The sequence below is a fragment of the Oncorhynchus nerka genome, linkage group LG27 (assembly GCF_034236695.1).
Source record: "Oncorhynchus nerka isolate Pitt River linkage group LG27, Oner_Uvic_2.0, whole genome shotgun sequence".
Classification (NCBI taxonomy): Eukaryota; Metazoa; Chordata; class Actinopteri; order Salmoniformes; family Salmonidae; genus Oncorhynchus; species Oncorhynchus nerka.
In genome coordinates this window covers 36071299-36090060 of record NC_088422.1, presented here as the reverse complement: position 1 = coordinate 36090060, position 18762 = coordinate 36071299, and the positions used below count along the sequence as shown (strand labels likewise).

The 18762-nt window shown below is 48.1% G+C and overlaps 1 protein-coding gene and 1 long non-coding RNA gene across 2 annotated transcripts; one reads left to right on the top strand and one right to left on the bottom strand.

Annotated features, from left to right (window-relative positions):
- Window positions 1-372: 372 nt before the first annotated feature.
- Window positions 373-12489, bottom strand: erap2 (endoplasmic reticulum aminopeptidase 2). The gene is made up of 20 exons (XM_065011628.1): window positions 12382-12489; window positions 10317-10890; window positions 10044-10213; window positions 9714-9852; window positions 9492-9626; window positions 9285-9405; window positions 8209-8363; window positions 7628-7741; window positions 7364-7495; window positions 7060-7191; window positions 6641-6709; window positions 6290-6465; window positions 6102-6181; window positions 5316-5499; window positions 4609-4765; window positions 1740-1924; window positions 1412-1573; window positions 1199-1339; window positions 683-764; window positions 373-559 (listed from the first exon to the last, which is right to left on the bottom strand). The coding sequence occupies exons 2-20, from the start codon at window positions 10662-10664 to the stop codon at window positions 413-415; spliced, it is 2829 nt and encodes a 942-aa protein (XP_064867700.1). The 5' UTR covers window positions 10665-10890; window positions 12382-12489; the 3' UTR covers window positions 373-412.
- LOC135565308 (uncharacterized) lies at window positions 4759-18711 on the top strand. The gene is made up of 4 exons (XR_010461505.1): window positions 4759-6462; window positions 14847-14947; window positions 15811-15940; window positions 16816-18711. It is a non-coding gene; the product is annotated as an uncharacterized LOC135565308 (long non-coding RNA).
- Window positions 18712-18762: the final 51 nt, after the last annotated feature.

The following is an 18762-nucleotide window of genomic DNA, read 5'->3' as shown; positions in this document are numbered from 1 at the left end:
CTCTCTCTCTCTCCCTATCCCCCTCTCTCTCTCTCTCCCAAAGAGCACTTTTCCCTGTCTCTCTCTCCCTATCCCCCTCCCCTCTCTCTCTCTCTCTCTCTCCCTATCCCCTTCCCTCTCTCTCTCTCCCTATCCCCCTTCCTCTGTCTCTCTCCCTATCCCCCTCCCTCTCTCTCTCTCTCTCTCTCTCTCTCTCTCTCTCTCTCTCTCTCTCTCTCTCTCCCAAAGAGCACTTTTCCCTGTCTCTCTCTCCCTATCCCCCCTCCCTCTGTCTCTCTCTCTCTCTCTCTCTCTCCCTATCCCCCTCCCTCTCTCTCTCTCTCCCTATCCCCCTCCCTCTGCCTCTCTCTCCCTATCCCCCTCCCTCTGCCTCTCTCTCCCTATCCCCCTCCCTCTGCCTCTCTCTTTCTCTTCAGTCTATCTGTCGGTCCAGCCAGCTCCTCAGAGTTCCCAGGTTCCTTTGCAGCCAGAGGATGTTCTTCTGGATGTTATCCATGGCAACCTCAGTCACTCTCAGCTGAGATGCCTGCTCATGGATCGACTCAAAGAATACACGCACCTGGGGAACACACACACCTGGTAAGCATGGCCGTGGGTTATGGGACACACCCTCTCCCTCGCTCAAACAGAACTTTGCTTCTGACAACAAATGATATTGCCATGGAAAGATCAGTAATCTCACCTCAGTGAGTTCCTCTGTGGAGGAGAACTGGGCTGTGGTACCAATGATGATGTTTCTAATAGAGAACGATCCCAACTGGAACCTGCAGGGTAAAAACAAGAGCAAAACACCACAGGTTGGCAAAAGCCCCCAGGCTATGGGATTGCTGGCCTACTACTACCTACTTTGTCATCAGTATTAGTCTCTCAGTTAATCTTTCTCCCTTTCCCTCTCTCATTCTCCACCTATTTATCCTCAGTGTTAGTCTCCTTCTCTACATTTACATTTACATTTAAGTCATTTAGCAGACGCTCTTATCCAGAGCGACTTACAAATTGGTGCTTTCACCTTATGACATCCAGTGGAACAGCCACTTTACAATAGTGCATCTAAGTCTTTTAAGGGGGTGAGAAGGATTACTTTATCCTATCCTAGGTATTCCTTAAAGAGGTGGGGTTTCAGGTGTCTCCGGAAGGTGGTGATTGACTCCGCTGTCCTCTCCTCCCTCCCTTTATCCCTTCCCTCTCGACCACCTACTTGTCCACCAGGGTGCTCCAGTATTTCTGGACGTAGCTCCAGGCCAGATGATGTCCCCTTGGGTTCCTGGCTACCATGGCGATGAGGGAGTCCAGGTCCTGGGTACGGATCACCTCTCCCTCTAGACCCAGCTCCAACAACCTGGGGTAGAAACACACACACTGAATGTAATGTCAAATATTGAATTGACCGAGTATAGAAGACTGTACACACCTGGTTAGTTTGTTAGTGTCTCGGCTGCTGGCCAGGGCAGAGAGGATCTTGCGTTTGTGCGTCTCTGAGAGGGAGTGGGTGTATGTCTGGAGGAGAGACGCCCAGCCCGCGTCCTCCTGGGCCCCTACTGAATACACTGTCTCTGCCACGTCTGCAGGCAGGCTGGTGGATGGAGAGGCACAGACAGGACATGGTTTACTTCTGCAGTCAGGCAAAGTTTGCACCTTTGATTGGTCATGGATTTCAGGAGGTATGTTACTGTCAAAGGGATGTAACCACACTCGCAAATAGCTGACAGACAGACAGATAGGCAGGCAGAGAGACCTACTTAAGCGTGCTGTTGGAGTCCAGCCAGTGTGTGAAGCTGCGCTGGGCCTGCTTCAAACAGGGGAGGTCTCCTAGATGGCAGGCCAGGGAAAGGAGCTCCGACCTCAGTCGCCTCTCAGACACAGAGCCCTTGTCGCTCCACGTCTGACGGTCAATCACATCACGGAAATACCACAGGATGTACGTCTGCGGAAAACACACACAGAGAGGACATCAGAGAGGACACAGAGAGGACATCAGAGAGGACATCAGACCCGACACAGAGAGGACATCAGACCCGACACAGAGAGGACATCAGACCCGACACAGAGAGGACATCAGAGAGGACATCAGACCCGACACAGAGAGGACATCAGACCCGACACAGAGAGGACATCAGATCACACACAGAGAGGACATCAGATCACACACAGAGAGGACATCAGACCACACACACAGAGGACATCAGACCCGACACAGAGAGGACATCAGACCCGACACAGAGAGGACATCAGACCCGACACAGAGAGGACATCAGATCACACACCGAGAGGACATCAGACCCGACACAGAGAGGACATCAGATCACACACAGAGAGGACATCAGATCACACACAGAGAGGACATCAGACCACACACAGAGAGGACATCAGACCACACACAGAGAGGACATCAGACCACACACACAGAGGACATCAGACCCGACACAGAGAGGACATCAGACCCGACACAGAGAGGACATCAGACCAAACACAGAGAGGACATCAGATCACACACAGAGAGGACATCAGACCACACACAGAGAGGACATCAGACCACACACAGAGAGGACATCAGACCACACACACAGAGGACATCAGACCCGACACAGAGAGGACATCCGACCCAGAACAGAGAGGACATCAGACCACACACACACAGAGAGGACATCAGACCACACACATGGAGAGGACATCAGACCACACACATAGAGGACATCAGACCACACACGGAGAGGACATCAGACCACACACGGAGAGGACATCAGACCACACACGGAGAGGACATCAGACCACACACATGGGGAGGACATCAGACCACACACATGGAGAGGACATCAGGCCCCACACGGAGAGGACATCAGGCCCCACACACAGAGGACATCAGACCCCACACACAGAGGACATCATACCACACACATAGAGGACATCAGACCACACACATAGAGGACATCAGACCACACACACAGAGAGGACATCAGACCACACACGGAGAGGACATCAGACCACACACATAGAGGACATCAGACCACACACAGAGAGGACATCAGACCACACATGGAGAGGACATCAGACCACATACATAGAGGACATAAGACCACACACATAGAGGACATCAGACCACACACAGAGAGGACATCAGACCACACACAGAGAGGACATCAGACCCGACACATAGAGGACATCCGACCCGACACAGAGAGGACATCAGACCACACACATAGAGGACATCAGACCACACACATAGAGGACATCAGACCACACACGGAGAGGACATCAGACCACACACATAGAGGACATCAGACCACACACATAAAGGACATCAGACCACACACGGAGAGGACATCAGACCCGACACATAGAGGACATCCGACCCGACACAGAGAGGACATCAGACCACACACATAGAGGACATCAGACCACACACATAGAGGACATCAGACCCCACACACAGAGGACATCAGACCACACACATAGAGGACATCAGACCACACACAGAGAGGACATCAGACCACACACAGAGAGGACATCAGACCCGACACATAGAGGACATCCGACCCGACACAGAGAGGACATCAGACCACACACATAGAGGACATCAGACCACACACATAGAGGACATCAGACCACACACGGAGAGGACATCAGACCACACACATAGAGGACATCAGACCACACACATAGAGGACATCAGACCACACATGGAGAGGACATCAGACCACACACACAGAGAGGACATCAGACCACACACGGAGAGGACATCAGACCACACACGGAGAGGACATCAGACCACACACAGAGAGGACATCAGACCACACACGGAGAGGACATCAGACCACACACATAGAGGACATCAGACCACACACAGAGAGGACATCTGACCCGACACATAGAGGACATCCGACCCGACACAGAGAGGACATCAGACCACACACATAGAGGACATCAGACCACACACATAGAGGACATCAGACCACATACATAGAGGACATCAGACCACACACATAGAGGACATCAGACCACATACATAGAGGACATCAGACCACACACATAGAGGACATCAGACCACACACACAGAGGCCATCAGACAACACACATAGAGGACATCAGACCACACACATAGAGGACATCAGACCACACACAGAGGACATCAGACCACACACACAGAGGCCATCGGACAACACACATAGAGGACATCAGACCACACACATAGAGGACATCAGACCACACACATAGAGGACATCAGACCACACACACGGAGAGGACATCAGACCACACACGGAGAGGACATCAGGCCCCACACGGAGAGGACATCAGGCCCCACACACAGAGGACATCAGACCCCACACACAGAGGACATCAGACCACACACATAGAGGACATCAGACCACACACATAGAGGACATCAGACCACACACATAGAGGACATCAGACCACACACGGAGAGGACATCAGACCACACACATAGAGGACATCAGACCACACACACAGAGGACATCAGACCACACACATAGAGGACATCAGACCACACACGCACTCAAAACTACGCAACTGAACCAGAATGTTTTTAGAATTGTTTTATGTGTTTGTGTGATGTGTGTGTGTGTGCACATGTATGTGTATGTGTCCTACCCTGAGGTTTTGTGTGACATCAGGTATGTCTCTCCTCTCCACTATCCTGTAGAAAGCTTCCAGGTAGCCCAACCCCTCGAGTAAGGGAACGGTGTGACTTTCTGATCGCAGGTAGCCAATAAGGTCCAAGGCTTTATCGAGTGACAACCGACCTGCCCTATCGAAGTAGTATAGAGAGATGACGTCAAAAATAAAACTCTGTTTGTGTTGTCTATTCACATATATACGTATATATATTTTTACCCCCTTTTTCTCCCCAATTTCGTGGTATCCAATTGTTACCGTCTTGTCTCATCGCTACAACTCCAGTAAGGGCTCGGGAGAGACGAAGGTCGAAAGCCATGCGTCCTCCGAAACACAACCCAACCAAGCCGCACTGCTTCTTTAACACAGCGCGCATCCAACCCGGAAGCCAGCCGCACCAATGTGTCGGAGGAAACACCGTGCACCTGGCGACCCGTTTAGCGTGCACTGCGCCCGGCCCGCCACTGGTGCGCGATGAGACAAGGATATCCCTACCGGCCAAACCCTCCCTAACTCGGACGACGCTAGGCCAATTGTGCGTCGCCCCACGGACCTCCTGGTCGCGGCTGGCTGCGACAGAGCCTGGGTATGAACCCAGAGTCTCTGGTGGCACAGCCCTAGACCACTGCACCACCCGGGAGGCTGTCTATTCATATATTAACACACACGGGTAGGTTTCTTACGTGGTGAGTTGGAAGGCGTTGTGTATGAGGTGTGTTCTGTCCATGAAGGTGAGAGCTGTGTGGTTGTCCTTCAGTAGTTGTATCAAGTCGTCCCAGCCTGAACCATCATAGTGGACCAGGTAATAACCAGCCATGTCCACATTCACCTTCACCCAGCCCACCTCCTCCCCCACCTCCACACTGTCTGAGGAGAGGAGAGACTAGGCAATCAATGAATTAGTGAAACCTCACGAGCGAGACCACAACTATCTTCCCTGTGAGTGTGGTCATTAGGTGTCTTACCTGTGAGTGTGGTCATTAGGTGTCTTACCTGTGAGTGTGGTTATTAGGTGTCTTACCTGTGAGTGTGGTCATTAGGTGTCTTACCTGTGAGTGTGGTTATTAGGTGTCTTACCTGTGAGTGTGGTTATTAGGTGTCTTACCTGTGAGTGTGGTCATTAGGTGTCTTACCTGTGAGTGTGGTTATTAGGTGTCTTACCTGTGAGTGTGGTCATTAGGTGTCTTACCTGTGAGTGTGGTCATTAGGTGTTTTACCTGTGAGTGTGGTCATTAGGTGTCTTACCTGTGAGTGTGGTCATTAGGTGTCTTACCTGTGAGTGTGGTCATTAGGTGTCTTACCTGTGAGTGTGGTTATTAGGTGTCTTACCTGTGAGTGTGGTTATTAGGTGTCTTACCTGTGAGTGTGGTCATTAGGTGTCTTACCTGTGAGTGTGGTCATTAGGTGTCTTACCTGTGAGTGTGGTCATTAGGTGTCTTACCTGTGAGTGTGGTCATTAGGTGTCTTACCTGTGAGTGTGGTCATTAGGTGTCTGTGGATACTTGTTGAGGTGTCAGTCCTGTATGTTAGAGGGATGTGCCACAGGAACCTAACACAGAGAGATCAGCGAGGGGAGGGATGAGGCGCAGGAATATGACCTCACTGCACATGACAATCACAGAGAATGTGTGTTTGTGTGTGTGGTGTGTGTGTTTACCCCTGCTGCAGGCTGGGCCATGCTGGATCAGAAGGATGTGCGGTCCTCAGGAACCTCTCTTGTTTCAGCAGGAGATGAGACCCCTGCCTAGTAACCGTTACCAAGGGCACACCTGTCTGCAGAGTCCAGGTGTTCATCATGGATGTCAGGTCCAGGTGCTCCCCAGCGTACAGGTACTGACACACACACACACACACACACACACACACACACACACACACACACACACACACACACACACACACACACACACACACACACACGTAAACGTCACACTCTTAAATCAATGGTAAGATTTGACTGTTGGTATTGTTATGTAATGTACTGCTGTGTAAAGAGAGGTGTGTTTACTGCATTCTTAGCTGCCTGCCTGCTGCTGTAACAGTTTTCTCCAGAGCTGAACTCCTCCTCTGAACACGTCTGAGAACAACAACACAGCACCTTACATTTACACACCAAATCATCCTACACAGAGGGATCAATTAAGCAATAAGGCACAGGGGGGTGGTGCCTGGATACAGCCTTGGTATATAGGATGGATACATATATATGGATACAGGCCATGGTATATTGGCCATATATCACAAACCCCCCAGGTGCCTTATTGCTTTTATAAACTGGTTACCAACTTAATTAGAGCAGTAAAAAGAAATGTTTTGTCATACCCGTGGTATATGGTCCGATATACCACAGCTGTCAGCCAATCAGCATTCAGGGCTGGAACCACTCAGTTTATAATAAAATATATATCATTTGAACGATCTACGCACATTGGCCAGGCTGTCCCACAGGTCCTGGTTGTGAGCGTTGCTGTAGCTGTACCTGCGAAGGTAGCGCACGATTCCACTCTGGAACACTTGGTCAGTCAGGTAGTGTCTGAGCATGTGCAGGACACATGCACCCTGGTGGATAAACACATAAACAGTACAGTACATTAACACTGTGGCCCTGATCCAATACTTTAGACACTCATCCTTACTCCCTCCCTTGAAGCAAAGACAGGGTTGATAAAAGCAATGTGATGGAAAAAAGATGTGCGTGTTTGCGTACATGCATGTGTGCGTTTTTGTCTACCTTGTCGTAGGATACTGTGTCGAACATCTCTTCAATCTGTGTGGGGCTCTCAGCCGCACTGGAGATGGGACGGGAGGAGTTAAGAGAGTCTCGACCAATCGCAGCAAAGCAGGTGTCCACCAGATAATCCTCCTGAGCGATAAAAAAGGGCACCTTTTCAACAGGAATATCCCTCAGGGACATGTGAAACATTCATACTAATCAATAATACTACTGTGAAGTTGGAGTAGGGATGTGTACAACATATGAGTAACAGGATCCTACCACTCTGAGTTTGGGGTATGTGGCGTTGACTGAGATGTACTCCATGTATCTGGCGAAGCCCTCGTTCAGCCAGATGTCATTCCACCACTGCATGGTCACCAGGTTGCCAAACCACTGATAGACAGACAAACGGGCAGGCAGGAGAGGACAGACAATGAGAGATGTCAGAGGAAGAGGAGGACAGACAATGAGAGATGTCAGAGGAAGAGGAGGACAGACAATGAGAGATGTCAGAGGAAGAGGAGGACAGACAATGAGAGATGTCAGAGGAAGAGGAGGACAGACAATGAGAGATGTCAGAGGAAGAGGAGGACAGACAATGAGAGATGTCAGAGGAAGAGGAGGACAGACAATGAGAGATGTCAGAGGAAGAGGAGGACAGACATCCTTCCAGTCATTTCATTCAGGTCCATTCACTGTGAGGAGATCTATTTGTCTTCCAGTGAGGATACACTTCCCGAAGAATGCAGAGGGTTATGACATGAAAGTCTAATCCCTCTTCACACTACCAAGGTTTACTTCCTGCCATGACCTGCTACTTCCTGTTCAACACCCTGAACAACTTTCTGTCCGGCTCTCACCTGGTGGGCGAGCTCGTGGGCGATCACCATGGTAACCCAGACCCTATCGGAGCCTGAGGAGGTGGCGGGGTCGTAGAGCAGGCTGGTCTCTCTGAAGGTGATCAGACCCCAGTTCTCCATCGCTCCGGCCTGAAAGTCTGGGATAGCAACCAGGTCTGGAGGGGGGGGAAGGTAGCAACTGCTATTGAACCCTGGTCATCAGCACCGTTGAGTTACCTTGTTTAGGTAGTGGGTATTTGATGTTGAAGTATTTAGTTACCTTGTTTAGGTCGTGGGTATTTGATGTTGAAGTATTTAGTTACCTTGTTTAGGTAGTGGGTATTTGATGTTGAAGTATTTAGTTACCTTGTTTAGGTAGTGGGTATTCGATGTTGAAGTATTTAGTTACCTTGTTTAAGTAGTGGGTATTTGATATTGATATATTTAGTTACCTTGTTTAGGTAGTGGGTATTTGATATTGATATATTTAGTTACCTTGTTTAGGTAGTGGGTATTTGATGTTGAAGTATTTAGTTACCTTGTTTAGGTAGTGGGTATTTGATATTGATATATTTAGTTACCTTGTTTAAGTAGTGGGTATTTGATATTGATATATTTAGTTACCTTGTTTAGGTAGTGGGTATTTGATATTGATATATTTAGTTACCTTGTTTAGGTAGTGGGTATTTGATATTGAAGTATTTAGTTACCTTGTTTAGGTAGTGGGTATTTGATATTGATATATTTAGTTACCTTGTTTAGGTAGTGGGTATTTGATGTTGAAGTGTTTAGTTACCTTGTTTAGGTAGTGGGTATTTGATGTTGAAGTATTTAGTTACCTTGTTTAGGTAGTGGGTATTTGATGTTGAAGTATTTAGTTACCTTGTTTAGGTAGTGGGTATTTGATGTTGAAGTATTTAGTTACCTTGTTTAGGTAGTGGGTATTTGATGTTGAAGTATTTAGTTACCTTGTTTAGGTAGTGGGTATTTGATGTTGAAGTATTTAGTTACCTTGTTTAGGTAGTGGGTATTTGATGTTGAAGTATTTAGTTACCTTGTTTAGGTAGTGGGTATTTGATGTTGAAGTATTTAGTTACCTTGTTTAGGTAGTGGGTATTTGATGTTGAAGTATTTCTCATAGAACTCCAGTAGTTTTACTGCAGCCTTCAGAGCATAATGGGTCTGCTGCCATTTCTCAGGAGCAGCATAGACAGATACCTGAAACATATGACAGTGATGAAATCACACATACCGCCTGTACACACACACGTACACACATTCACACTCACCCCTGTCCCACCTACCTTGATCCCTGAGGCCGTTGTTGCGCTGACAGATCTGAAGTCACACACGATGAAGGCCACCAGGTAGGAGCTCATCCTCACACTCACAGCAAAACGGTCCTCCATTAGACCATCATCCAGGACCACAGTCTGCTCCTAAAGGGGAAACACACACACATTGTAATGCACACTCACATACTATGATCCACCTGCCACCTGTGTTGCTTTTGTGTGTTAACTCACTACAGGCATGTTGGACAGGGCGGTGTGTGCCCGGCTCCTCCTGATACTGATAGAGTAATTAGCCTTGAAGCTCGGCTCATCAAAACAAGGAAACGCCATCCGAGCACTGGTGGGCTCAAAATGAGTGGAGGCCAGGTTCCTGGAGAGATAGATAGAGGGTGGGCAGAGAGAGAGAGTGGAGAGCAGAGAGAAAGAGAGAGAGAGACATTACAAGTTGTTTATCATGTGATGTCTCACAAAAAAAACATTTGGTTAGGGAGTGATGCACAACACAGCCTTTCTCCCTCCCATGGAGAGAGAGAGGGAGATACACTCACACACGCTCCGTACCGTGTCTCTCCGCTGCTGGTTCTGTAGGTGCTCCTGTAGAAGCCATAGAAGCCTTCTCCTAGCTCCGCCCCAAACTCCAGAAATAGGAAGTACTTCTGCCCACCACTGAGCACTCTGGGAGAGAAGATGGCAGTCTGCTCATGGGTAGGATTGTGGAGCACAGGGAGCACCTGAAGACACACATGCAGTAGTAATTAGACATGTCAGAGAAGACAAAAGTGGGACATTGATACAAACTGAGCATGACGGTTTAGTTCTGAGGGAGTAGCCTACCTTGTCTGACAGGTGAGCCAGGTTCTGGTCCAACATGGTTGCTGTAGTGATACGGAGCCCCTTGCTGTGCAGCACCACCCAGTTGGTATTGTTCTGAACCTGGAGCTCTATCCGGACAGTACCGCTGTAGCTGAGCATGGTGAGGTTAGGGTGGAGCAGGAGATGGTAGTGGAGCGGAACAATGTACCCCGGAAGACGGAGGTGGCTCCAAGGGAATGAGAGGCTTCCTGTACCTAAGGGAGGCTGCTCCTCAGTGGGGTTAGGGGGCTCAGAGGCCTGGGTCGGGCTAGCGGAGGTCTGGGCCACACCAGCCAGAGACAGGAGGGCCAGAACCAAGAACCTGACCATTATGGTGGAAATGTTGTTGGAGGACTACTGTAAGGATAAGGATCACTCTTGAGAGCATCAAACAGTCTGCAGGCATTCAGTTGGTTTTCAGAATGTAGAGAAACACAGGGAGGATAGCTGTTGATAATTACACTTCAGGAGGAACGTAGTCTCTCTTTGGTTAGACGGAAATGTATAACCTTACAGCAACAGGCTAGGAGAAATGTCCAGAAGTTATTTCTTGAACCTGAAGGAAGACAGAAGAAGGAGCTATGTTATTTTTTCTTACAGTGAATCTATTTCATCTAGGATCTCACACAGTAATGAAGTGGTAATGTGTTGAATTAATTAGGTCTGATTTTATATAGCCAAGAAGCTGAACAATTTCAATTCCGGTCTGGTCGAGAAAGGCTGCTATCTATTCTATGCAATGATACACACGCTTACAGCCAGGCAGCAAGCCCAGTGTGTTAAATGTCAAAAAAGAACATGGTGAGTGGAAGAGATAGCTGGTTGTAAGTTACCCTAGCTGTCCAGGCAGGCTACAATAGAGAAGGACTGGTTGTTAGTTACCCTAGCTGTCCAGGCAGGCTACAATAGAGAAGGACTGGTTGTTAGTTACCCTAGCTGTCCAGGCAGGCTACAATAGAGAAGGACTGGTTGTTAGTTACCCTAGCTGTCCAGGCAGGCTACAATAGAGAAGGACTGGTTGTTAGTTACCCCAGCTGTCCAGGCAGGCTACAATAGAGAAGGACTGGTTGTTAGTTACCCTAGCTGTCCAGGCAGGCTACAATAGAGAAGGACTGGTTGTTAGTTACCCTAGCTGTCCAGGCAGGCTACAATAGAGAAGGACTGGTTGTTAGTTACCCTAGCTGTCCAGGCAGGCTACAATAGAGAAGGACTGGTTGTTAGTTACCCTAGCTGTCCAGGCAGGCTACAATAGAGAAGGACTGGTTGTTAGTTACCCTAGCTGTCCAGGCAGGCTACAATAGAGAAGGACTGGTTGTTAGTTACCCTAGCTGTCCAGGCAGGCTACAATAGAGAAGGACTGGTTGTTAGTTACCCTAGCTGTCCAGGCAGGCTACAATAGAGAAGGACTGGTTGTTAGTTACCCTAGCTGTCCAGGCAGGCTACAATAGAGAAGGACTGGTTGTTAGTTACCCTAGCTGTCCAGGCAGGCTACAATAGAGAAGGACTGGTTGTTAGTTACCTAGCTGTCCAGGCAGGCTACAATAGAGAAGGACTGGTTGTTAGTTACCCTAGCTGTCCAGGCAGGCTACAATAGAGAAGGACTGGTTGTAAGTTACCCTAGCTGTCCAGGCAGGCTACAATAGAGAAGGACTGGTTGTTAGTTACCCTAGCTGTCCAGGCAGGCTACAATAGAGAAGGACTGGTTGTTAGTTACCCTAGCTGTCCAGGCAGGCTACAATAGAGAAGGACTGGTTGTTAGTTACCCTAGCTGTCCAGGCAGGCTACAATAGAGAAGGACTGGTTGTAAGTTACCCTAGTTGTCCAGGCAGGCTACAATAGAGAAGGACAGGACTGTAATTGTAATCTGATACTGGGATAGACAGACACAAATGCACATTCACCCCCTAAACAGATGAATACCTTTGTTTTGATGTTAGTCCAACACTATCACCATATAACAGAAATAATGTTGCCCTGGCACCCCAGATGTTCCCTGAGTTGGATGGAGGTGTAGACGGAGGTTCCTTCCATGTTTTTATTCATTTACCTCATTTGAGCTGCATCATCCTTCCCTCGCTCTCTGTCTCTGCTGACAGCTTTCATTTTCTCTTTCATTCTCCCGCCCCCTTTCCCATCCCCACGAGTACAGCAGCTGTGTGTGTGTGACCTTCCCTTTTTGTCAACTTTTCCTTTCTTCACCAGTCCAGCCTTCATATAGGATGGTTTAGATTGTCTATGCATTACTGACTGCAGTGATATTATTAGAGTGTTTCTTCATATTTTCCAGGCTGATGTTAGGACTGTATATATGTATATATAGCTGTGTCTGTATTTAACCTGTCAGCTGGTGAGGCGGGTGAAACCAGGTGGTTAATCCACACTACCCCCACAACAACACCACCCATTTCATACTGGAGGCCAACATACTATATCCAACACACTGTCTCTCCTGTATACACACACTGCAAGAACACATACTTTCCATGTGTCTCGTCCATAGTGCACAACTAGCATTCTGACAGTACCAGGAGGTTCCTGAAGTGATGCTCTTGGTAGGAATTTGTGTGTGTGTGTGTGTGTGTGTGTGTGTGTGTGTGTGTGTGTGTGTGTGTGTGTGTGTGTGTGTGTGTGTGTGTGTGTGTGTGTGTGTGTGTGTGTGTGTCAGGGTTCGGCTCAATTCAGAATTTAATTGTGAATGCCTCATAAACTCCAATTCAATTATAGAATTTGAATTGAAGTAGTAAACAGGATACAGAATTGCAATTCACATTTTTATTAAAGGAATTCAATTCAGTCAAATTCAATTAAATTCAAATCCCTCTTCTATTCTATATTAGGTGTAGTCTACAAATATACACATAAAAGATCATTATATACTTAAGCAATAAGGCTCGAGGGGGTGTGGTATATGGCCAATATACCACGGCTGAGGGCTGTTTTTATGCATGACGCAACGCGGAGTGCTTTGATATAGCCCTTAGTCGTGGTATATTGGCTGTGAGGACAGACGCTGGGAGACGAGAAGCAAATACAGGGAGTGAACATTTAATAAATAACCGACAAAAAACAAACAAGGACAGCGTCTGAACAGGGGAAACATAACGACAATAATGCTGACACGGGTATCAAACTGAGGAACAGACAGATATAGGAGGGGCAATCAATAAAGTAATGGAGTACAGGTGAGTCCAAAGAAGCGCTGGTGCATGCAACGATGGTGACAGGTGTGCGTAATGATGGGCAGCCTGGCGCCCTCGAGCACTAGGGAGGGGGAGCTGGATCAGGCGTGACATTGGCCATATACCACAAACCCCCGAGGTGCCTTATTACTATTATAAACTGGTTACCAATGTAATTAGAGCCGTACAAATACATGTTTTGTCATACCGGTGGTATACGGTCTGATATACTACGGCTTTCAGCCAATCAGCATAAAGGGCTCGAACAACCCAGTTTATAAATGAATATCAAATATTGTTGAAACAGTTGATTTGAATTATCAAGTAAAAATCAACATGCCAATAGTCTAAGTTATTATATTTAATTAATCACTTAAATCTTGTTAAATATGTGGAAAATACTACATTTCCCAGAATACACTAGTTGACCCTGAGACCTTCAAAAAGAAGCCAAACAAATTAAATGTTTGGGCGAAATATAATTGGGTATTGGAAGCACTAAGGTTAAAAGAGAATAGAAATATTGAAAAGTGATATATTCTTTGACCTCTGGAAGTGTGACCTGTCAAATTCAATGAAACTCTTGTGTTCTATGACAGAGTGTAATTTATTTGAATTGCACTGAATTCAATTCTACTTCCTGTTATTCAGACTCAAATTCTAATTTTACATCCTGTGGGGTGTGGCCAATTTGAATTTCAACTCATTAGTTGAGAGTCAATTCCAAAATCCTGAATTGAGACTAAACCTTGGTGTGTGTGTGTGCATGTGTGTGTGTGCGTGTGTGCGTGTGTGTGTTTGTGTATGCAGGTGTACTTTGGGGATGATTATTATGATCAGCCTCTCACCTCATATCGAACAGCCCAGAGCTGCAGGTGTCCTCTGTGGTTACCTGTTTACTACTGATCTACTGCTGGCAGACTACTGATTTACTCACACAGTAGAGGACACAACCAGAGATCTCCCTATTGTACACTACAGTAGGATTCTATGGACCTCTGAACTATAGACACAACACTTTGTAAACATGATACCAGTAGAACGACTGTGAAAGAGCAGAGGTGAAATAGCTTTTCTGTCTTCTCTCTCTCTTGCTCTCTCTCTTTCTCTCTCAATCTGTGGGGAGATTCTGTGGCGGGTGTGAGGTCACATGACTAGGGGCTGGTAATCCCCCACAATGCACTGCTTCCCAGCTCAGTTACATGTCACCACCCTGTGGAATAATACTGACAAACTCACTCACTCACTCACTCACTCACTCACTCACTCACTCACTCACTCACTCACTCTCACAACTCATGTACTCTCACAACTCATGTACTCTCTCACACAGATGCATAACAGTGCCATAGAGGAGGATGCTCATCAGCCACACAGACATGACAGAACAACATAGGATTCTCCTCTGCCTCCCCATTCTCTACATTTGGACTGGTGAGTAACAACTTGTGAGGTAATCAAAACCAATCTAATTGTATTCATCACGCATACAGTTTACAGTAGGTATAAAAGGTGCAGCGAAATGCTTTTGTGCCAGTTCCATCACCATTGCAGTACAATAATCAATATCAATAATACGAGTCAAATACAAAATAACAAGTAATAGAAGAGGTAGTGTCGTAATAATAGCCTTTTATGTACACAGTATGATATACAGTATAGATACAATAGGATAATAGATACTGAATGTGCTATGTCAATTGTGACTGTATTTACAACTATAAAGTGGATATAGTATCTTGGTTGCGCAGTTGAATACATAGTATATAATAGAACAGCAGAGTTGCGTGTGTGTGTGTGTGTGTGTGTGTGTGTGTGTGTGTGTGTGTGTGCGCGTGTTAGGTTAGGTGTGAGACTAGGTTAGGTGTGAGGCTAGGGTTACAATTAGGGTTCGGGTTAGAATTTAGTCCGTGCAAATAGTCTCTAAGGGGAAAATAATTGAATAAGGTGCAGGTGCAGGTAGATAGCTAGGTTTCGCTGTTCAGCAGTCTGATGGCCTGGTGGTAAAAGTTGTCCCGGAGCCTATTGGTCCAAGACCCAATGCTTCGATCCCGCTTGCCAGATGGTGACAGAGTGAACAGTCTGTGGCTAACTAAAGAACTGACTAACTAACTAACTCACTTAAACATATATCTTCACACACTTTATTTTGTTCTCGATAGTTTTTTGTTGGTTTGTTCTTTTTTAGTTTGTGAACATACTGAGTAAAAACAAAAGGACTGACTGGTTGAGTCTGAGACTATTACAGACTGTCTTTCTCTTTCCCCCTCTTCCATCCCCTCTCCACCTTACCACAGGGCCAGTACATGGTGATGTGTTGGCCTCCCTGGCAGGTGAGAGGGTGGGCTGGACGCTGCTGGTGTGTGTCACCTCTGACCTGAGTAGGGGTCACCTGGAGGTTAACTGGATGTCACCTGGGGAGGGAAGGTAGGACTACACACACAACACACAGACAGACACACACACACGACCTGATGTTACTTGGGGAGGAAAGGTAGGCCTACACACACAACACACAGACAGACACACACGACCTGATGTCACCTGGGGAGGGAAGGTAGGCCTACACACACAACACACAGACAGACAGACACACACACACACACGACCTGATGTTACTTGGGGATGGAAGGTATGCCTACACACACAACACACAGACAGACACACACACACGACCTGATTTTACTTGGGGAGGAAAGGTAGGCCTACACACACAACACACAGACAGACACACACACACGACCTGATGTTACTTGGGGAGGAAAGGTAGGCCTACACACACAACACACAGACAGACACACACAACCTGATGTCACCTGGGGAGGGAAGGTAGGCCTACACACACAACACACAGACAGACAGACACACACACACACACGACCTGATGTTACTTGGGGATGGAAGGTATGCCTACACACACAACACACAGACAGACACACACACACACGACCTGATGTTACTTGGGGAGGGAAGGTAAGCCTACACACACAACACACAGACAGACACACACACACAACCTGATGTTACTTGGGGAGGGAAGGTAGGCCTACACACACAACACACACGACCTGATGTTACTTGGGGAGGGAAGGTAGGCCTACACACACAACACACACACACAACACACACGACCTGATGTTACTTGGGGAGGGAAGGTAGGCCTACACACACAACACACACACACAACACACACGACCTGATGTTACTTGCTCAACATTTATGAGAATATTGTTATCTCTGTCCTTTCCAACATGACGGTCTAATGACTTGACACCTCTGTTCTCTCTGACATGTTCATCTAGTGAGTCCTGCCAGTGCTCTCTACAGTGTTGCCGGGGAGGAACAGAACAGTGGCCGTAGTGCCGTGGAGATAGTAACGGTGGCGACCAGTGAGTCCTGCCAGTGCTCTCTAGTGTTGCCGGGGAGGAACAGAACAGTGGCCGCAGTGCCGTGGAGATAGTAACGGTGGCGACCAGTGAGTCCTGCCAGTGCTCTCTACAGTGTTGCCGGGGAAGAAAAGAACAGTGGCTGCAGTGCCGTGGAGATAGTAACGGTGGCGACCAGTGAGTCCTGCCAGTGCTCTCTACAGTGTTGCCGGGGAAGAAAAGAACAGTGGCTGCAGTGCCGTGGAGATAGTAACGGTGGCGACCAGTGAGTCCTGCCAGTGCTCTCTCTAGTGTTGCCGGGGAGGAACAGAACAGTGGCCGTAGTGCCGTGGAGATAGTAACGGTGGCGACCAGTGAGTCCTGCCAGTGCTCTCTAGTGTTGCCGGGGAGGAACATAACAGTGGCCGTGGAGATAGTAACGGTGGCGACCAGTGAGTCCTGCCAGTGCTCTCTACGGTGTTGCCGGGGAGGAACAGAACAGTGGCCGTAGTGCCGTGGAGATATTAACGGTGGCGACCAGTGAGTCCTGCCAGTGCTCTCTACAGTGTTGCCGGGGAGGAACAGAACAGTGGCCGTAGTGCCGTGGAGATAGTAACGGTGGCGACCAGGGAGTCCTGCCAGTGCTCTCTACAGTGTTGCCGGGGAGGAACAGAACAGTGGCCGTAGTGCCGTGGAGATAGTAACGGTGGCGACCAGTGAGTCCTGCCAGTGCTCTCTACAGTGTTGCCGGGGAGGAACAGAACAGTGGCCGCAGTGCCGTGGAGATAGTAACGGTGGCGACCAGTGAGTCCTGCCAGTGCTCTCTACAGTGTTGCCGGGGAGGAACAGAACAGTGGCCGCAGTGCCGTGGAGATAGTAACGGTGGCGACCAGTGAGTCCTGCCAGTGCTCTCTACAGTGTTGCCGGGGAGGAACAGAACAGTGGCCGTAGTGCCAGTGGAGATAGTAACGGTGGCGACCAGGGAGTCCTGCCAGTGCTCTCTACAGTGTTGCCGGGGAGGAACAGAACAGTGGCCGTAGTGCCGTGGAGATAGTAACGGTGGCGACCAGTGAGTCCTGCCAGTGCTCTCTAGTGTTGCCGGGGAGGAACAGAACAGTGGCCGCAGTGCCGTGGAGATAGTAACGGTGGCGACCAGTGAGTCCTGCCAGTGCTCTCTACAGTGTTGCCGGGGAGGAACAGAACAGTGGCCGCAGTGCCGTGGAGATAGTAACGGTGGCGACCAGTGAGTCCTGCCAGTGCTCTCTACAGTGTTGCCGGGGAGGAACAGAACAGTGGCCGTAGTGCCGTGGAGATAGTAACGGTGGCGACCACTACGTCATACAGCTGTTTAGTCAGTCACGCCAAGCCAGAGTCATCAGGACACACCATGCCACCTTCACAGGTAGGGCTCGGTGTGTGTGTGTGCGTGCGTGAGAGGATGTCTTTTAAATCTTGACTATGATGATGACCATAGAAGAGAGGATGTCCAGTACGTCTCCTAGAGTAGCTGTGTGTTCATGAGTTTAGGCGCGCTTCTCAGAAACTTGGAGATTGGACAACTGGCTTCCACTCTGACCTAAATCTCCGTCAGTTAGAAACACTAAGGGCTCGATTCAATCCGCTTGAAATGTAAAGGTCATTTCCAATTGAGCCGATATATGCAGCGTTAACCGTGAATGCAGTCTCCACGAATGCTTGAACACTGCCTTTAGATTGTAATCGCGCCACAGCGCTGAACTTCGACAATACAGATTGAATCGAGCTCTAAGACCAGAGACAATGTGAGATAACGTAAGATATGTCAATAAAATGCAAATCAGTTGTAGAACAATATTATTTGGTCTGTAGAAGTATTTCTTGTAAACAACGACACAAGGCAAATCA